The 21,539-nt window shown below is 44.8% G+C and overlaps 1 protein-coding gene across 3 annotated transcripts in view; it reads left to right on the top strand.

The window, feature by feature from the left end:
- The window catches only part of Slc35d2 (solute carrier family 35 member D2), a 31,202-nt gene extending 11,922 nt beyond the window's left edge, over window positions 1–19,280 (top strand). For 2 of the 3 annotated variants that reach the window (XM_021649083.2, XM_060380338.1), the window contains exons 5-12: window positions 3,556–3,627; window positions 5,196–5,264; window positions 7,199–7,301; window positions 8,503–8,595; window positions 10,350–10,417; window positions 16,309–16,387; window positions 17,326–17,408; window positions 18,064–19,280. In XM_021649083.2, the coding sequence (XP_021504758.1) occupies window positions 3,556–3,627; window positions 5,196–5,264; window positions 7,199–7,301; window positions 8,503–8,595; window positions 10,350–10,417; window positions 16,309–16,387; window positions 17,326–17,408; window positions 18,064–18,166 (670 nt within the window). In that variant the 3' untranslated portion in view covers window positions 18,167–19,280. Of the gene's footprint in view, window positions 1–3,555; window positions 3,628–5,195; window positions 5,265–7,198; window positions 7,302–8,502; window positions 8,596–10,349; window positions 10,418–11,771; window positions 12,317–16,308; window positions 16,388–17,325; window positions 17,409–18,063 lie in introns of those variants that run through there. The other variant, XM_060380339.1, reaches the window with a different exon arrangement.
- The last annotated feature ends 2,259 nt before the right edge of the window (window positions 19,281–21,539 follow it).

The raw sequence follows: 21,539 nt of genomic DNA, 5'->3' as shown, positions 1-21,539 counted from the left end.
AAGATGACAGTGGGGAGGGGTCTCCATCGTCTCCAGTGGTTCAAGCACCCAAGTCTGATTTTTTATTTGATTTTGCTTGTGTGTCTTCCTCTTTTGCTTTCTGTTGCTGTGGCAAACACCACAGCCAAGAACAGCTAGGGCAGGAAAGGGTCTGGTTTTTTGTCAATGCCTGTGCTTACTGTATTTCTTGATAGTCATGTCTCAACATAGAATGTGAGGTTCAGCTGGGCGCGGTGGCACACAACTCTAATCCCAGCACTCAGGGAGGCAGAGGCAGGCAGATCTTTGTGAGTTCAAGGCCAGTCTCATCTACAAAGTGAGTCCAGGACAGCACAGGCTACACAGAGAAACCCTATCTTGAAAAATGAAAACAAAAAAGAATATGAGGTCCATGTCTGTCAGATAGAGATGTGATTATCTGGTTGGGTTTGTTCACACTAATATGATTATAGTTACTTTGGCTTTCATCGTGGCTTTATAGAAACAGGAATTGTCAGATTTGCTGTAGGTCTTCTTTGGTGTGAGGAAAAATTGATAAAAAAAATAGAGGTATGGACTGTACTTGACAAGTATAGTCTTTATTTCACCTGTGTTTACCATCATTTGATTAATTTTATTAAAAGCTACTGTGAATAATAAAATATAGAAAGAATGCACTATCCTACCAAACTGCTAACCAGAAACTGTGGTCTAGACTGTAAAGATAAGAAAATCAGGATCTGGAGAGATGGCTTAGCAATTGAGAGCACTGGCTGTTCTTCCAGAAGATCGGAGTTCAGTTCCCAGCACCAAAAATGTTCACATAGACATACATGCAGGCAAAACACCATTGCACATAAAATAAAAATAAGTCACTAGAAAAAGAAAATGAGACTTGTAAAAAAGCTGACAAGATGGCTGTGTGTGTGTGTGTGTGTGTACTATTTTGTTATTTTTAACAAACTTTGTCATCTTTAAAATATTTTAATATAATTTATTTTCTTTTAAATTATATGTAAATGTGTGTGTGTGTGCATGGGTATGTGCATATGAGTGCAAGTGTCCATTAAGGCCAGAAGAGGGCATCAGATCCCCTGGAACTGGAGTTACAGTTGGTTGTGAGCTTCCATGTACATGATGGGAGCTGCAAGAACAGCAAGTGCGCCTAACTACTGAGCCCTCGCCAGCCTCATCACTTTGTCATTCTTCAGCATGGTTACGCCTTCCTTGGTCATTTGAATTTCTGCACTAATTTTGGAATCTATTTGCCAGTTTCTGCAGAGAATGAAAAAGCCAGGTGAGATTTGACAGATTTTGTGTTGAATCTTTAGCTTACTTAGGGTTTCTATTGCTCTGAAGAGACAGCATGACCATGGCAACTCTTATAAAGGAAAATACTTAATTGGGGACTGGCTTACCATTTGGAGGTTTAGTCCATTATCATTGTGGAGGGAAACATGGCAGTGTACAGGCAGACAAGGTGCTGGTGAAGGAGCTGTGTTAGTGGTTGTTTTACAAATGTGTGTTTCAGTTTCTTTCTTAACTGGGCTAGCATCCAAATAAATAATGAAGACCGAATCATTAAATTTGTTCAACAAGCTTTATGGCACAATAACTGAGCAGTGTAAGTCTATATTAACCCTCTAAGCTAGTCTGGCTTCCTCCTTGTCAAAATCCCTGAGGTACTTGCATTTTATGGCTTTCTGTGCTCCAGCTGCAGCTCATGTCTCCTGAACCTATGCCTGTGGCTGAATCCCCACATCCTCCCTCTCTCTTCTCCGCCCCTGGCTGCCAGGAGGTCTAGCCCTATTCTCTCACTTGCTCAGTGATTGGCTGTTAAGCTGCTTTATTGACATATCAGGGGACAATTGGGGTTCAAAGTTTAGACAGAAAATTCTCAGAACAAGGATTGCAACCAGATATGGCTAGGGAGGGGACCTCAGAAATCAGCATTTGAATCTTTTCACTGTCTATAACATCATGTCTATAGAGCTGAGAGTTCTGCATCTTCATCCACAGGCAGCAGAAGCAACTGTGGGCTACACTGGGCATAGCTTGAGCCTATGAGATCTCAAAGCCTGCCCCCACAGTGACACACTTCCTCCAACAAGCCACACCTTCTGTCTAATAGTGCCACTCCCTCTGAGCCAAGCATTCAAACATACAGATGAGCCAAATGGGCACCTCGTCAACGTGTGAGAGTGGCACAAAATCGCTCAGTCCTGACTTTGTGACTTAATTTGATTTGTTAATGGGAAATAGTGCAATGAATGTTAACTCATTATATTTAATTTAGAAAATGACCTTAATTAAAAATGTTTACCATTACATCTATACAATGGAGTATTACTCAGCAATGAAAAATAAGGAAATCATGAAATTTGCAGGTAAATGGTGGGACCTGGAAAGGATCATCCTGAGTGAGTTGTCCCAGAAGCAAAAAGACACACATGGTATATACTCACTCATATAGACATACAACATAGGACAAACCCACTAAAACCTGTGCATCTAAAGAAACTAAGCAAAAGAGAGGACCCTAACTAAAACGGTCAATCCCCACCCTGAAAGGCAAAGAGGATGGACATCAGAAGAAGAAGAAAACAGGAAACAACCTAGGAACCTGCTACAGAGGGCCTCTGAAAGCCAGAAGAAGAAAACAGGAAACAACCTAGGAACCTACCACAGAGGGCCTCTGAAAGCCTCTGCCCTGCATCAAAGCATCAAAGCAGATGCTGAGCCTGATGGCCAACTGTTGGGCAGAGTGAATGGAATTTTATGTAAGAAGTGGGAAATAGTAAGAGCTGGAGAGGACAGGAACTCCACCAGGAGAGCAACAGAACAAGAAAATTTGAACACAGGGAACTTCCCAGAGACTCATACTCCAAACAAGGACTATTTATGGAGATAACCTAGAACCCCTGCACAGATGTAGCCCATGGCAGTTCAGTGTCCAAGTGGGTTACATAGTAATGGGAAGAGGGACTGCCTCTGACATAATCTGATTGGCCTGCTCTTTGATCACCTCCCCCTGAGTGGGGAGCAGTCTTACCAGGCCACAGTGGAGGACAATGCAGCCACTTTTGATGTGAACTGATAGACTAAGATCAGAAAGGAGAGGAGAACCTCCCCTATCAGTGGACTTGGGGAGTGGCATGCATGTAGAAAGGGGAGGGAGGGTGGGATCGGGAGGGGAGGAGAGAGGGGCTTATGGGGGGGATACAAAATGAATAAAGTATAATTAATAAAATAAAATAAATCAGTAGAAAAAAAAAAAGATACTCTGGTTAGATTTAGTTAAACGTTGGATAATTTTTAAAGCTGTGAAAAAAAAATGTTTGCCATTGCCGGGAAGTGGTGGTGCAGTCCTTTAGTACCAGTACTCTGCAGGCAGAGGCAGGTGGATCTCCATGAGTCTGAGACCAGCATGGTCTACCCAGTAAGTTCCAGGACAGCCAACTCTACACAGAAAAACCCTGTCTCAAAAAAAAAAAAAAAAAAAAAAAAAAAGTTTACTATGTTTAGAACAAAAGTAGCAAGTGACACTGTGTCTGATGTTAGGATCTTTTCTGACAGCTTGCCAATGTTCACTGTGCTCAGGAAATTTACAATTCCACTCACTTTGCTCCTGGAAGCCATCATACTTGGGTGAGTTTTGTTTTGTTTGTTTGTTTGTTTTCATTCTTTCAACATGTTTCCTATGCCATGTGTTTGTTTGTGTGGGTGGGGAGTATATTCATATAAGTACTATGTGGGCGTGTGAGACTGTGTGTGTAAATGTGGAAGACATGGGTTGATATACTATATTTTCCTCTATTGCTCTGCACTGCTGTTGGAGGCAGGGTCTCTTACTGAACCTGGGCCTCACCGGATGGCTAGACTGGCAAGCCAGCAGGCCCCAGCATCTGCCTGTCTCTGCCTCCTAGGCTTGTGCCGTGGCCTAGATTTTCAGATGAATCTTTGGGATATGAACTCAGATCCTCATGCTTGATGCTTACTTATCAAGCCATTACTTCCTAAGCCGTCATCCTAGTTCCTCTGTGTTATTTTACCCCATAAATTCCCACCATGGGGTCTTCTTTCTGAGTAATTGATTTGAATTGCTACTTGCAGCAATTTAATGAAAACACCAATTTTCTTGTTCATTTAATGTCAATTATTTGTTTGTAATAAAAAAAAGCCAACTGTTTTCATGATCCCCTAATATCTTAATGAGGGCTATTTAAATGTTTATTATATAGCAGACAAATAGCATTGTATTGGAGAGTTATAAAAGAAATAACAACCATCCTTAATGGGATACGGATCTGTGTGCTGAGCTGGATGGAATTAATAGTGACAAAGAACTGCCCAGATAGGGAAGGCGGGCAGAAGGGCAGTGGGCACGGTTCTCATATGCCTGACATGATGTCAGAATAAATTCAATTTTATAAATGTTGATAGAGATTTTTCTTAGGAGGATACTCAGGCTGACCTCTGAAAATGCAATTTTTTAAAAAATATATTTTGTTTAATATTTATACATGCATATGCTGTGTTTGGATCAATTCTATTACTTTTCCTTCCACTCCAACCCCACCTCAGTACCTTCTGAATAACACACTTAGTTGTAGCTGTATATGCATGGGTGTGGGACTTCTACTGAATCATTGGTTTTTAAATTTTTTCTTTATTATTATTTATTACAATTATTCACTTTTTATCCTTGAAAATGCAAGTTTTGATTCTGCAGTAAAGATTATCTGGCGGTGAAATTTAGTTAAAGGTACAATGTTTTGGTTTCTTTGGGGGGCGTTTGGGGGTTCAAGACAGGGTTTCTCTGCATAGCCTTGGCTGTCCTGGACTCACTTTGTAGACCAGGCTGGCCTCCAGCTCACACGATCCAGCGGCCTCTGCCTCCCTGAGTGCTGGGATTCCAGGCAGGTGCAATGTTTAAGCCTTAGACTCAGCAGCAGACCTCTTTTGTATTTCGTCCCAACGACTTACCAGGGAGGACAGAAAAATCACTTCAAAATTAGATTAAGGAAACCTCTTAAGAAAGAAGTAAACCTGGCCTGATTTACACTTGTAGAGCCTTCTCTACATGAACATATTAAATGTTAGATTTTAGCTAGGGAGCCACTGCTGTCTGTTTTCAGGGTTTTTTTTACAAACATAAAATCCATGTTTTCTTTCTTTCTCTTCACCCCTTCTTTTTCTTTTTTTCTTGACTACAGGAAACAATATTCATTGAACATTGTCCTGAGCGTCTTGGCCATCGTTCTTGGGGCTTTCATAGCAGCTGGGTGAGACTTGGCCCTGCCCTCCTGTTCAATGGCTTCTTTGTGCTTTTGACAGTAGCAGCCCTGTCCTAGGGATTTTCCTTTTCCGTCTGGCTGTTGCTGCACTGAGCAGCTAGGAGACAAATCTGTTGAGTTAGTGGCATTCCCATGTGTTCCTGTGAGCACCCTGGCCGGAGTGCTTCTGAGGACATGTCCAGACATGTCTGACTGCAGCCAGTTGGCAAGGTGGCCCAACACAGCTTAAATATTGTGAGACTTTTTCATGATTTTTTTGTAACTCAGTTGTGTGGGTCTTGAGTGCACATTCTGTAGCTGACAGTGTAGGCATCACTGGGTGCTATCAGAACTGCCCTTGACCAAAAGCAGTGACCTGTTTACGTTTCTCTTTGAAAGCCCTCAGTCTAAAAGGTTTATTTGAGGTGTTCTGGGCATTTGATTTAAAATAATAGATTAGAGTTTGGTTTGTGTACTTTACATACACTAGGGTTTGTGTTCATCCCGCAGCACCCAATACACACACACACACACACACACACACACACACACACACCCTTAAAACAAGCCAACAGCTTTATAAACTCAGTCGTTTTTTTGTTGTTGTGGTTGAAACCCTATTTCAAAAAATAAGGTGGAGTGACCAAAGAAGACACATAAGTGACATCGACCTCTGGCCTGCACATCCACCAGGGTACGTATGTGCATACATGCTGGCCCACATGTATGTACACACACAACACATACGTGCCTGCATGTCGGCACACATGTGTGCACACACGTTTCTTTGGTGAGGAATGGTCAGTGCAGAGCCAGAGTGAGTTCACTTTTACCCAAGAACCAGCTGGGACTGGCTCTCCTGCTTTGGGCGCGCTGGTGGGCTCACCTGAAGTTGACCATCACCAGTGTCTTCATATTGTAGCCACCAGCCAACCACTGCCCTTACCTTACATCTTGTTTCAGGGCCCTGAGCAGGTCCAGTATTGTTTCATGTGTCCTGTTTATGGTGCCTGTTGTTCAGTCCCTTCCAGAGATAACTTCTTGTCTAAGTTAGCCAGCTCCTATGCAGACAGTTGCTGATCAGATTGAATTGGATGAGCCAGGTTCAGGCCACCTTTCACTGTTTCAAACATCAAGTGTGTACTGCTTTGCCTGTGAACTCACAGCAGTCAGTGTTTATGTCCGTCCGCTGATAATCCTCCTATCAGATCTGTTGCATGACATAATTCTTCAGGGGCACACCTTGGCATGGGCCTGCCTCAAGCCCCTCGCCACATCATTATATTTTATAGCAGTCTGTCTTCTGACAATTCATGTTCTGAATTATGACCTGGGTCTGGGGTAAACGGGAAGTGCAGGTGGGTGACTCACATCACATGTCAGTTGTGGTAGCATGCCTCCTCCTTTGTCACATCCCCTCGATGCTTTTATGTTGGTGCTATTTATTTAGGGTAGAAGCAGCTGAGGTACTGCTTCCAGGAAGAAAGGAGCCTTGGAAGGCTTGCATAGGCACAGAGGTCCTCACTTCGCCTTTGACAGACAAGGGGCCTTGTAGGCAGCAGATGAAGAGGTTTCCCAGCTGTCTAACTTGGGCTATACCCTGGGCTCAAGCCCAGGGTGGGCTTGCCATGCCGTCAGGACAGTCACGACTCACTAATTGTTGTGCCAACCTGTCAGTTAGCAAACAAAGGGTTTGCATTAAAGCCGGACAGTTCAGGTCCCCAGGTCTTAAGCTAAGTGTAATTAAATTGAGGTCACCTGTTCAGCTGTCTTGTTGTCATCTGGGAGGAATTGGAGGAGTTAGCAAGTCACTACGAGTGGGGGAATAATTTGCCTCAGAAAAGATGACACTAGCACTGCACACAGATGGACAAGCAGCCAAGCTCTGAGGCCAACTTGAGAGCGTCTTGATAATGGCCTCCCCTTCCTGTTCTCCCTGCCAGCTCTGACCTCGCATTCAACTTAGAAGGCTACGTTTTTGTGTTCTTGAATGATATCTTCACAGCAGCAAATGGAGTTTATACCAAACAGAAAATGGACCCGAAGGTACCAGACCTTCCTTCCTGCAGCTTTTTGCCTGTGCCATCTGGCTCCTGAAATGACATGAAAAATGAAAATGAACATGTTCTATTGGCATGTAACTTGATGCATGTCCTGTGATTTAGAAACTACTGATTTCTTCTTAATTATCTTGTCTGCGTAAGACCTTGTTATTCTTGATTCTGTAATAGTTTGGTTCAAAACTAGATAGGGAGGAACAGATGTCACTATTTTAGATGTACAATCAGAATTTATATATGTATACATACATATATACACATGTATACACAGATATGTTCGTGTACATTTTGAAAATCAAATTCATTTTTTAAAGCAGCCTCATGAGTGACCATGACCGATTCAGAAGGAGGGAGGGCAGTGTCATGATATAAGCTCTGAGGGCATTGGTCTGTGCCGTAGGTTTCCAGATGTAAGCTTTGGTAACTCAGGCCATTATGCCTTTAAAGCTCCGTTTCTCCAAACCTTTTCCTCGTGAAGTGAGATGGTTGTGGTCATTTGTCATGTACCTAGTGGTGACCATCTCTTCTGATTGCAAGCTGTTGGGGCTCCCTGTGGTGCCACCCCAGCCCCAGCTGTGACCGGAAGCTGTCTGGGGTGAGCCAGTTTGTGGCTCTTTGTTCTCAGCCTTTTTTGCTTTGTGAGGGAGTTCTCCCTGACTGATGGGCACTTTTCTGTGAGCTATTTTTAAAATCTGAGTGCTCATTTGTTTCTTTGAATGATGACAGTTTTACAAAAACAGGTTCACTGTCTTCCTGAAAATACAATATGTCATCCTTTTTTTGAGGAGAAGCGGGTGGCCACTTTAGTGAAAGCAAACACAGAAGGCTGTTGTTCTTTAATGGATAGAACAGATGTTTTAAGAGTTGGCTAACATTTTAAATTTACATGATCTTGTTTCAGATGTGCTGCTTTGAATACACTCTTCAGGGCAGAGTGTGAGAGCAGGATCTGGCTTCAGGCCTCTGTTTTCATTTAACTGTACATGCAGTTTTTGGTGTAGAACAAACATTTATTCTGATGTTACAGCACAGCACAGTGTTCCATTTTACAATAGATACTGACCAAAAGTCTTACAGTGCAGAGCCAGCCTTTCACACATCCTAACTACTCATAAATGGGCAGATTGGCTCAGGAGACACGATACCTTTTAGCTCTGAAGTTGAATGCAATTTTCTTATTCTCACAGGAGCTGGGGAAATACGGGGTGCTTTTCTATAATGCCTGCTTCATGATCATCCCAACTGTCATCATTAGTGTATCTACTGGAGACTTTCAGCACGTGAGTATGGCCTGTGTTAGGATCATGGCAGGTGAGGCTGAGCGATGAGGCACTCAGCTGAGTGTGTTTGATGCATCTTTCACTGTATCATATTTCCACTCTGTAGGTTAATTGGAAGATAACCCCATTGTTAGCGGAGAGGTATAGTCATTTATTAAGTTCTTATATTCTAGGAGAATTTTGCCTCCTGGTGTGCTGGATCATGTGCTGTCTGCCCTCTCTGGCCTCTTCCATTGAGACACTGGAGACTTAGAGCTTCTTGAATTGAGTGATTGCCAGTCACTGAAACTATATGTAAAGATCTAAGAGCAATTTCTAGGGCTGGCGGTTTAGCTCTGTGGTAGAACTTTGTCTAGCATGCCCAGGGCTTGTGGGTTTGATCCTCAGTGTCACAAACAGAAGGCGGGATTGAAAGTTTTTTTTTTTTTTTTTTTTTTGTTTTTTGTTTTTTGTTTTTTTTTTAAATGACAAAATACAGAAGCTATAATGATTAAAATACAACTCTTTGGGGCTGGAGAGGTGGCTTAACAGTAAAGGTGCTTGCTGCCAAGCCTGATGACTTGAGTGCCATCCCCAGGACCCACATCACAGATGGAGAGTGCTGACTCTGGCAGATTGCCCTGACTACCATGTGTATGCTGTGTCTCAGCCACACGCACAAATAAATGTAACAGAAAACTGAAAAATATATGAGTGCACTTTTAAAGTGTTGTGTGACAAGAGGTGGCCAGAGATACAGGATGTACACTGTAATTAGTGATGATAATGAGGGAGAGCCTAACAGAAATAAAAAATGATCTGCTTTTACTCCATAACTGTTGAAATGTTTACAGAATTACACCGAGATGGCCATGGCTGAATTCGTTTTGGATTATGAATTAAATAAGGGAGTTCATGTGTACCTGTGTAGAGTCTGAGTTAAATACGTGGAGAGCTGATGGAGTGAAACACTTATTCTCCTTTAATGGAGGAAGAGTGAGTGAGTTGAATGGGGAGATTGAAAGGCCAAAGTTTTTGGTGACTCACTATTCTGGGACATGAGTTCTAGACTTTGGACTTGTACATGTTAGTGGATTATTAACTGTGCTTTGAGTCTGCCTCTGGGAAACAAGCCTCCGTTAACAAACCAGGCTCTTGGGAGATATTCATTTGACCTTCCCTACAGTCGTCCCAAAATACAGTAGCGTGTTACAGCCAAGGAAGAGGGGTTTTTAAAAATGGATGTTTTTTTCTGATTAAAAATTCCCCAAAAGTGAAGAAGATTCATAATCCAGCATGCTTTGTAGGTGCTGTTTCTTCAAATGTCACCAGCATAGATTCATTCTTAAAGAAATAATTGAAAACTAACATTTATTAGTAAGTGTAGGCTGGCAAAGAATCTATATATTTCAAGGAATATTACAAAATATTTGTGATGTCAGGAGTAAAAATAATTTTTATTTACTGTTTACATAAATACTTCTAGTTCTTGGTAATGTAATAAATGTAATTTATTTGTGTGTGTGTGTAAGGGTACGCTCATGCCATAGGGAATCACAAGTAACAATAAAATCCTTTTATGATGGAAACTTTCAAACATACACAGAAGTTTGGAAAGTAATAAGCCCTTGATTAAGTAGTTATTGATATTTAATGCATGTCTTTTTGAGAGGAGAAATGGGTAGTTATTGTTAATACGTCAACAGCACAAAAGGTGGTAAGGCTGTGCCAGGTGGATTTAAACCGGACTGTCAATGACCTCAATTTCATCACAGGCCACTGAATTCAGCCACTGGAAGAATGTCTTCTTCATCATACAGTTTCTTCTTTCCTGTGTTTTGGGGTAAGAAACTGTACATAAGCAGAAGAGCTGGTTAATAGTATCTTTTGACAATTCAGATCTAAATATGCCCTTTGTCTGTCTGTTCTGCTAGAATCCTGTTTCCTGTGTTCTGTTGACTTTTCTGGATGGTGCACCTACCCCCTACCCTATCCCTGCTCCCCAGCTCCCACCATACCCACCAGCTCTGCATTTGCAGGTTCATGTACACATGGGTAGGAAAAAATGTGTCTGTGCTGGAAGTACAGACTTTATATTCTTGTTGGAGGTCAAGAGAGTGCTGGGTCCCCTGGAACTGGAATTAGGGGTGGTGTGAGTTACCATGTGAGAACCAAACATAGATCCTCTGCAAGAGCAGCAAGTTCTCCTAACCACTGAGCCATCTCTCTAACCACCATTAACTCTTCAGCTTTGTTGGACTTAATAGTTATTTGGGTGATGGAGTTCTTAATTTAATTTATTATGTCTGTCTGCCTGCCTCTCTGCCTGCCTGCCTGCCTGTTTGCCTGCCTGTCTGTCTGCCTGCCTGCCTACCTGCCTCTCTGCCTGCCTGCCTGCCTGCCTACCTGCCTCTCTGCCTGCCTGCCTGCCTGCCTCTCTGCCTGCCTGCCTGCCTCTCTGCCTGCCTGCCTGCCTGCCTGCCTGCCTACCTGCCTGCCTGCCTCTCTGCCTGCCTGCCTGTCTGCCTGCCTGCCTGCCTCTCTGCCTGCCTGCCTGCCTCTCTGTCTATCTGTCTGCCTGTCTGTCTGCCTGTTTGCCTGCCTCTCTGCCAGCCTGCCTGCCTGCCTCTCTGCCTGCCTCTCTGCCTGTCTGTCTGCCTCTCTGCCTGCCTGCCTGCCTCTCTGCCTGCCTGCCTGCCTCTCTGCCTGCCTGCCTGCCTTTCTGCCTGCCTGCCTGCCTGTCTGCCTGTTTGCCTGCCTCTCTGCCTGCCTGTCTGCCTGTCTGTCTGCCTGTCTGCCTGCCTGTCTACCCATGCGCCGCGCCACAGCTCATGTGTGGAGGTTCAGTCCTGGATTTGATGATGAGTAGCTCTGGGTTTGTAGACAAGCTGCTTAGCCTCTCTGAGCCTCGAGCTGCTTCATCTTTGAATTGGGAACGTTTCATGAGATTCATGGGGCTGAGGTACGAGACTTAATTGTAAAGTGGACTTGGAACATACTGAACACATAGAAATGCCAAGCTGTGCACTGTGGAGCATGTCTGCACAGTTCTATCACCCGACAGCTTGAGGCAGAAGTCCTGAAAGTTTATGGCCAGACTGAGTTAGAAGGAGGAGAAAGAAACAAAAAAGAAAAAAATACTCTTGTGGTTGCTAATCTCTCTCTCTTGGTTTTGTTTTTGTTTTGACTTTTTTGAGAGAGGGTCTGAAGCATCCCAGGTTTGAGTTCGCTTGTCCTGACTCCACCTCCCAAGTGCTGGGATTGCAGGCGAACACCGCCTAGCCGAGCAAGTACTCTCTTCCCTTGAAAGCCATTGAGCTCTGCTGCCTGCTTTCTCTTCAAACAGACATGTCAACAGTTTTTCTTCTCTTCAAGTACATTGCCCTCAGTTATTAGTTTTAATTCCAAAACTGTGAGAAGAAAGCTCCAGCCATGGTGTAATGGGCTTCGCAGAGCTCTGCTTCCTTTAGGATTGTAGTGAAAAGGCGTCACAGCCAGCCCATTGGTTTCTCCACTGTCCAGAAGTAATTGTTCAGGATTGCTGGCCACCAGCTTGTGCTGTCCACTGTGAAGGCATCTCAGCGATGGTGTCAGGTGTGTCCCAAGGGCAGGACCCAGGGAGCCAGCCGAAGCCTCCTAGTGACTGTTACCACTTTCAAGTTTGTATCCCAAACTCCATTTTCTCAACCGACAGACCTTTACTGAATTTATTGGAATTATAATTTTAAGATAGTACATTTGACATTTTTCTTTACAGTTTAACATTTATTTGTTCAGTGTGTGTGAGTGTGTGTGTGTGTATTGCCTTAGTGTGTGTGAGGACTTGGTCCTTTTCTACCATATCAGTCCTAGGGCTTGAGCATGGGTTGTCAGACTGGAGGCAAGGGCCTTTAACTGCTGCGCTGTCTCGCTGTTCTTCATTGTACTTTTAATAAGCTTATTATAACACCAATAGGATGTTAAAAGGGCAGGCGTTTAATTTCCCTGTGAGTTATGGTAGGTCAGACTAACCTTCTGGAAACCTGAACGTATGATTAGGGACTTGCAAACAGGCTGCAGGGGCTGAGCGATTCAGGGAGGCGAGGTGGACCACTAGAGCTCGAATAATCAGTGCATGCAGGTAAACTGCAGCCTGAGCTGCAGGCTGAAAAGGCTGCTATGCTAAGAGATTATGGGTTCCAGTTCATCCCTTTAGCGCATGATGGCACCGGCTTCCTGTTGTCCAAGCAGATTATCCTAATGTATTTCTAACCAGCCAAGGACCTTTGATCTCCCTGAGGAAGCAGTAGTCTCCTTAATAGAAACACAAAGGTATCAGATGAAGGTGTCAGACTTTCCTACCTAGAGTGCTCAGAGGTGTGTGTGTGTGTGTGTTTGTAGCTTAATTCTTTAAAGTCAGCCACCTTGTTTTTATACACAGGCAGCTCCTCTCTGGAAGTTGCTGACTAAGCTGTCTCCTGGTACTGGGATTATAAATACACTACCATGCCCCCCCATGAGTTGTAGAGACTGAACTCAAATCCTTGTGTACTGTACCAATTCTATCTCCACGACTTCCAGAGCACTGTCGGGTTCTTGTGATTCTGTCCTCCGGTTCCAGCCGTTTGCTAGAGCACCCTGCAAAACTTGCAGAGAAACTCCAGATACTCTGAGGCTTGTTGTAAATGATAGTTCAAAGGATACAGATGATCAGCCAGAGGGAAAAATGCAGAGAGACTTGGGTGGGGGAGTCAGCCATGGAGATGGGGTGCATTGCTTTCCTGGCAAATGGAAAGTTTATTCCTGTTTTCCTTTTTGTAGATCTCCAAGTGCTCAGCTGCCATGGCATGACCAGGAGTGGATTGAGGTGTAGAGATCAGACAGACAGACAGACAGACAGGGGTGTGTTCTAATGTGGTTAGACAGTATGGGGAAGCATGGAAAGCCCTTCTTTTCAGATGCGTCCTGGTCTCTCTCTGTAGCTTTCTTTTCTCAAGATGTGGGATACCATTTTTCAGAAATGGGGTTCCTGTGATCATTTGCAAGATAAGTCAGAGTTTAGAGGGAGGAGGAAGATGAAAGCTAGGCCTCCTCCAAGGAGGAGATGCTGGTTTCTGTGACCTGCCTCTGACTGTGGGTAAGAACCTGGAATCAAAGATGTAGACCTTTATAGTATCCGAAGTAGCTACCTTTCCCCTTGCTGTGACATAGGATTCACTTTGGCTCACTGAGAGCCCCACCCATCTCGGCAAGGAAGGCTTGGTGGCAGGAGGGTGCCATACTGCCTCTGTGGTCAGGCAGGGAGAGAGGAATACGGATGCTCAGTCCAAGCTCTCTTCCTTATTCAGTCTGGGGCCCAAGCCCGAGGTGTTGTGGGCGGGTCTTCCCTCTTCCGTTAAAATTAAACTTTCTGGAAACTCCTTCCGAGAAATGCCCAGTCTAGCGGTACCATTACGTTCAGTAGCTGGTGTGTAAATTGGTTTTTATTGTCTGAACGTTACTACACTCGTGTAAGTGGCATGTGTTGTATGGAACACAAAAATAAGTAAATGAATAAATACAAACAGAAATCAAGCGACGTGATTTCCCATGCATGTCGGATAGTTTTCTGTAAGCTTGACACAGCTAGGGTCATCTGAATGGAGGGAACCTCCATTGGAAAATGCTTCTGTAAGATCTGGCTGCTGGGCTTTTTCTTAATTAGGGATTGATGTGGGAGGGCCCCGCTCACGGTGGGTGGAGCCACCCCGGGCTGGTGGTCCTGGGTGTATAAGAAAGCAGGCTGAGCTAGCCACATGGAGCAAGCCAGTAAGCAGCACCCTCGACGGCTTCTGCGTCAGCACCAGCTCGCCTGTTTGAAACGTTCCTGTCCTGACCGCCTTCAGGGACGGGCACGTGAGGGATAAGCTGAATAAACTCTTCCCTCCCCAAGTTTCTCCGGTCCTGGTGTCTCATGTGACACCATGTGTGGGATTAGTGGGGGCTCTCTTAGATCTTAGGTCCTACCCTGTGGCCTTTATAGTAGTTATCTGCATGTAGAAACATTTCTTTAAGAACAATTATTGTGTACATGTCTGTGTGTGTAGTGCATGTGTGTACATGTGTGTGGCGGCCACAGACTGACATCGGATATTTCCTTTGTCGTTCTCTGCCTTGCTTTTAGACACAGGTTCTCCCATTGAACCACAAGAGCTCCCCGATCTGGCTAGACTGGGTGGCCAGGAAACACAAAGACCCTCCCTCTTCCATCTCCCTCTTCCATCTTGTAAATGATAGTTCAAAGGATACAGATGATCAGCCAGAGGGAAAAATGCAGAGAGACTTGGGGGGGGGTCAGCCATGGAGATGGGGTGCATTGCTTTCCTGGCAAATGGAAAGTTTATTCCTGTTTTCCTTTTTGTAGATCTCCAAGTGCTCAGCTGCCATGGCATGACCAGGAGTGGATTGAGGTGTAGAGATCAGACAGACAGACAGACAGACAGGGGTGTGTTCTAATGTGGTTAGACAGTATGGGGAAGCATGGGATTAATTTGTGCACCATCGCGCCTCAGGATCTAAACACTAGTCCTCATCCTTGCTAGCAAAGGATTTAGAAAGAATTTTTACCTTCTCCCTCAGCGAGGACATCTAGTGGGCACATTGAGAAGCGCAGCCTCTATCTCCAGGGCTCTTTCCCAGCAAACCCCTCTCCTCTGGTTCAGTGCAGCTGGTGAGTAAATGTCCTGGCTGTCTGTACTCCTGGCAGATGGGTGCTGTGATCTCAGGCCCCTATCTGCTGAATCTCCAGGCAGGCCGAGGTATTTTCCAGAGTGGTTAGGTGATGTGCGTTAGCTCCTCAGACCACCAAGGTCAGACAGAGAGAGCTGCGCTTGGTGACAGGAACATGGGTCCGAATTTAAAAAACACATTCATTTTCTGCCTAGGTAACATTATATATGGACATTTAAGCTAGCATTTAGTTCATTAAAGGTGTAAGAATTGAAAACACATACACACAGTATATACATTGGGCTTATGTGACCTGGGCTGGCCGTGATGTAGCCAGGCTCCCTTTTAGCCCCCAAGCTTTCTACCTCTAGTACTGTGACCCCACACTGAGATGGCGATGGGCATATGGCACTACTCCAAGTCTAGAAACAGATTTTCTTAGGTGCCCCAAGTTCAGTGTCTAAATACTAGTGCTTCATTTACAAAACTAGTAACATTTCTATAACAACAAGGACACTGGCCAGGCATTTTGGTATGTGCATGGCTTTAATCCCGGCACTCGGAAAGCAGAAGCAAGGGTACCTCTCTGAGTTCAAGGCCAGCCTTATCTACAAAGTAAGTTCCTGGCCAGCCAGGGCTACAGAGAGATCCACCCTCAAACAAATCTCAGTTAAAACCAAAAAAATGCAGCAGGCTATCAAAAGCAAAGACAAAGACCCCCCCCCCCAACAAAAACAAAAGAAAGGGGAGTTACCGAGAAGAGGCTAGTGGTGACGGGATATGATCAAATTACATTATGTACACGTATGAAGATGTCATAATGAAACGAGTGGAATTAATATATGTTGAGAAAAATCCTCTTGTTTTCCTCATTTTGTGGACACATGAGAAATGCAGGACACTAATCAGGAGATTCGGCTTATGCACAGCCAACCCTTTTTCTTGTGGAAAAGCCCAGTGGTGAACATCTCGATCCGGGTTCTAGAGCCTTCCTGACGCCCAGAACAGGTGTGTCAGGCTGGCACTCAGGCTGCCTCCTGCCCGCAGGTTCCTGCTGATGTACTCCACCGTCCTCTGCAGCTATTACACCTCAGCTCTGACCACAGCAGTGGTCGGAGCTATCAAGGTAAGCAATGGGGCCTTGTGCCAAACTCCCGGGTGGAAACCAGACAAAACTGTGCTGGAAGCTGCTTTTGCTGGGCACAGAGATGCCTTGGGTGTAGAGGCTTGTGACTCTCTCAGAAGCCTCTGTGGGATTCCTTCTGCTGATCTAGTGTATGAGTGAGGCTGTTAACTCAGAAAGGAAAGAGTATTACTTTAAAACTTTATGTAGTATTATGTAAAGAGTATTACTTTACTTTATGCAGGTGAGGGCATAATTTGGGAAAAACACATAACAACCAGAAAGAAAAATAGTCGAAATATTCATAATCACTTTGTTATCTGCAGCTTGTTTTGCTGGGAGAGCCTGCCCACCAAAAGATAGACCTTTATAAAGACTGTTTTCAGCGGCGCCTGTACTCTATGATAAAGCAGTGAACTTGGGTTGGGATGTTGGTGCAAAGCTATTTGTGTATGCCTGTGTGCATTTGAAGACACACACTCTTGAATGAGGGGGTTGGTGTCGGCCTGAATTCTAGTCCACACTTTTTTTTTTTTCTATTCACATAAGATGCTAAAGTGGGTGAGCAAACCTTATCTGCTCTACCCAGTGGCTTCCTCACATAGCTTGCACAGAGTTCTACCTACAACTTAGCTGCCTGCCCTGCTCAGTTTGGGGGCAGTAGGGTTAAGATTTTCTGTGCAGGGATGGCATGAGGATGAGAGTGGCTGGCGAGCAAATTACAACTGTCCTCTCTCACCTTTTGCCTGGGATGAGGAGAGGGCGAGCAATGCAGTTTTCTGTTACCACATTTTAGTTGACTTTGTTTATTCGTAATATGTCTTTAAGGATTCCATGCAAACCTCTCTGCAAGGTGACCCAAGGTCCAGCTTCAGGTTTCACATGTCTGCATTTTCCCTGCAGTTCCTGACTTTCATTGACAAGGCCCCCTCTCTTTGCAGAACGTATCGGTTGCCTACATTGGGATGTTGGTTGGTGGAGACTACATTTTCTCCCCTTTAAACTTTATAGGGTTAAATGTTTGGTAAGTGAGACTTTTAATGAATTCAAAGTAAAGTAAAGTAAAGTAAAGTAAAGTAAAGTAAAGTAAAGTAAAGTAAAGTAAAGTAAAGAGATCTAATGTGATTACCAGGTAGACATAAGCAAGAAGGCAAAGAGAAATGTTCTTACTATTTGCCCTGCTAGAGATGGAGCTAGGGCCACGTGCGTCCCGGGCAGGTAAATGCTCTGCCACCGAGCTGCTTCCCTGCCCCAGCCTTATGTGTCTGTAGACACTGTTTTCCACGTGGTCTCTGGGGATGTGTGTCATAAAGAATCTCAGGGCTGAGGTCTGAATCCAATCCACACATCTTCCTCCTGCCACGTGGGTCTCATTTCTGTGGCCTTTAGACATGCTGTGTCCTGAGGACGCCGTTAGCACCCTGATGGTTTTTTAACCTTTTTGGGTTCCAAGGCACAGGGTATTATTTGTAGAATCACTGCATATACTTGATTCAATTAAAAAATGAGTATTCACGTTCTTTTCCCATCTCCAAACATGTGCAGAAAAGAAATTTCTCAATCCAACAACCTGTGAGGGAAACCCAGAGGTCTTTGATAATAGCCCAAATCAAGCTGACAGAAACTATAAAGACATTAACAGTGTCTGTGATTTTCACTTTTTTCTCCTCTCTCTTCAGCATGGCAGGTGGTTTAAGATACTCTTTTCTAACACTAAGCAGCCAGTTGAAACCTGAACAGCCTGTAGATGAAGAAAGCAACCCTCTGGATCTGAAGAATTAGACCGGAAGGCAGAGATCAGGCCTCCGCTGGAGAGAGCAGCCCCAGCAGGAGGGGGCAACGAGAGGTCCCACACTTGAGGCACTCATCTGCTTGGTGAGAGCACAAACAGGAGTGTCTGCGAAAGACAAAGAAAGCCACCTCAGGCACCACTGCACAGGAGCCACAAGGAACCCAGGACTTCCCAGCTAGGCAGATTTGCTCCAAGTCAGCCATGGGCCCTTTGTGCTGAGGAAGATGTTTCAAGGGCGGCTTTGCTTTTCAGCACCTTGGCCTTAATTTTAAAGGCCCCAGCCAAAGCTAGTGTGAGGGAAAACTTTTGTTGTTGAAACATGGCCTTGTCTTCATAAAGATCAGTCAGTTTTGATTTAAGCTGTATTGGTATGTTTTTTCCAAGTCATCAAAGTAAAGACATTTCTATATATGCCTCACAGTGTGATCTGCAGTACAGTGAAAAAAAAAAAAAAAAGAAAGAAAATCAGTGTCTAAGAACACTCCTGGGGCTGAGAGGGTAAAGTGCACGCTGTAATCAGGAGGCCCCAAGTTTGGTCTCTTGCATCCATATAGAATGCCAGGCCTGGTGCATATCTGTAACCTCAGCTCTGGGTAGACAGAGACAGGCACATCCTGGGACTCTCTGACCAGCCAGTCTAGCTTGAATGGTTAGCACCAGGTAAAGCAAGAGACCCTGTCTCAAAAATAAGGTGGACAGTGGCTGAAGAAGACGTCCACCATCAGCCTCTGGCCCCCCCCACATGCACATATCCCTGCCTGCATAGGCACCACTCCACCCGAAGGAACAGCAGGATGCCCTTTAGGACAAGTGTTGGAAAAATTTGGCAAAAAAAAAAAAAAAAAAAAAAACTTGAGCACATTCCCACATTCTTGGACATTTGGGTGCATGGCCCCCAGCTGGGCGGCCTTGCTGGGGAGGTGTGTCACTGGGGTAGGCTCTGCGGTTTCAAAGCCTCTGGCCGCTCAGGCTTGCTCTCCGAGCTTGTTAGAGGTTTGGTGGGCTCTCAGCTCACGTGCCTGCCACCATGTCTGCTGCCTGCTACCACGATTCCTGCCACCAGGACCTCTAGAACTGTAGGCCCAAATAAACTCTCTTCTGTAAGTTGCTTTGGCCATGGTTGCTGTTTGTTTATCACAAACCTACTTACTTTTGTTGAGAGAAGTAACTAATACAATGGCTAAGCTGTCTCCCACCCCAGGTTTGTTCAAGAGAGTTTAGAAATTGGACTGTGCGTGACGAGTGCTTTACTGAGTTAGTTGCCCAGACCCGCCAGCTACAACCACCCTTATAGAAGCGGAGCTGGAGGTGGCCGCAACTGAAGGATAGTACTCCCAGCTACTTAATACAAGTGTGTGTGTGCACACGTGCCATGGCCGTCAGACGACAGCTTTGTGGAGTTAGCTTTCAAATCCTTCACTTTTCTGTGGGTTCTAGGGATTGAACTTGGGTCAAGTGCTGCTTCCCACTGCTTTAGTTAGTCCAATGACAGGCTCTCACAGTGCAGTCTGGCTCCACTGATATAAAACACGCTGACAAAAGCAACTTAATGAAGAAAGGGGGCTTGTGGCCTACGGGTCTAGAGAACGCCAGTGTGATGAGGCAGTCATGATGGAAGGCGCTTGAAGAGCTGGTCATGTGTCCCTTGTCAGGGAGTTTCCTTCTTTCTTTCTTTCTTTCTTTCTTTCTTTCTTTCTTTCTTTCTTTCTTTCTTTCTTTCTTTCTTTCTTTCCTTCCTTCCTTCCTTCCTTCCTTCCTTCCTTCCTTCCTTCCTTTCTTTCCTTCCTTTCTTTCTTCCTCTCTTTCTCTCTCTCCCTCTCTCTCTCTCTTTCTCTCTCTCTCTCTCTCTCTCTCTCTCTCTCTCTTTTCCCCAAGACAGGGTTCTCTGTGTAGTTCTGGCTATCCTGGAACTCTCTTTGTATACCAGGCTGGCCTTGAACTCAGAGATCTGCCTGCCTCTTCCTCTCGAGTACTGGGGTGGTTTCCTATTTATGAAGCCTGGCTCCCTAGCCCATGGAATGGTTCCACCTATATTCAGAGTGGGTCTTCCCAGCCCACGTACCGTAGTCTGGACGGTTCCTCACAGGCATGCCTCGTCTCCAAGCTTAGATGGTTCTAGATCTTGCCAAGTCGACAGTGTTAATGGTCACAATATCCAGTTTTGCTTATTTGCTTACCTGTTGATGGACCCTTGGGGCGTTTCTATCTTCAGGCTTCTGTGGATGATTCCTCTGTAAATATAGACGTACAAATACATCTTCAAAACCCCAATCTTAGGTGCATATTTATGATCACAGCATTCAGGAGGTTGAGGCTAGTGTGGGCTGTGGTGAGTTCAAGGTCAGCCTGGGCTGCATGGCAACACCATGTCTCACAAAGTAGATGATCCTGCTTTCAGTTATTTTTTATTTATACACAGTAGCATTCTAGTTTTAATTTTTTTTTCAAAACAGGGTTTCTCTGTGTAGCCCTGGCTGTCCTGGAGCTCTCTGTAGAAAAGGCTGGACTTGAGCTCAGAGATCTGTGTGCCTCTGCCCCCTGAGTACTGAGATTAAAGGTGTGTGTCACCATGCTCAACCCTAGTGTTAATTTTTTAAAAATAAAGCATTCTGTTCCATTTATTTATCCATCTGTCTATCTATCATATCTATCTATTTTTATTTTATGTACATTGGTGTTTTGCCCGCATGTGTGCCTATGTGAGGGTGTCAGACTCCCTGGACAGGAGTTGTGACCTACCATGTGGGTGCTGGGAATTGAACCTGGGTCCTCTGGAAGAGCAGCCAGTGCTCTTAACTCCTGACCCATCTCCCCAGCCACCTAGTTTTAATTTTTTGAGGACCTGATATACTGTACTTTGTTCACAGCTACTGCCTTCTCATCTTTCACAACACACAATTTCAATTTGTTTTTTTAGTAGTAACCATCCTTCTAGGGTTTTGGCTTGGACCCAGGTTTCCCTAATTCATGGTGAACAGTTGTCCTCGTGTGCTGGCCGGTCATTTGGGCGTCTTGGTCATGCCCGTGCCCATGTGTAGGTGGTAGGCACCCACATGTGAGTATGTGAACCCCACAGTTGGTGTCTGGTGTCTTCAGCAGTCATTTTCCACCATCTGCTTTGAGCCTGAGTTTGGCTAGACTGGCTGGCTAGTGAACCATTATGCCCCTCCTGTCTCTGTCCACCTTTCCTAGTGCTTGTGTGGCAAGCATTTCACCATGGCCATCTCCCTCGGCTCTTCTGCTCTTCTTTTCCCTTCTCCTCCTCCTCCCCCTTGTCTTCCTCCTTTTTTCTCTTTGTCTCCTTTTTCTTCTCTTCTTCTTCAGCTGTGTGTGTTTGTGTATGTGTGTAGTGACAATTTTGGT

The sequence above is a fragment of the Meriones unguiculatus genome, chromosome 3, assembly GCF_030254825.1.
Source record: "Meriones unguiculatus strain TT.TT164.6M chromosome 3, Bangor_MerUng_6.1, whole genome shotgun sequence".
Lineage (NCBI taxonomy): Eukaryota > Metazoa > Chordata > Mammalia > Rodentia > Muridae > Meriones > Meriones unguiculatus.
This window is presented reverse-complemented; position numbering and strand designations above follow the sequence as displayed.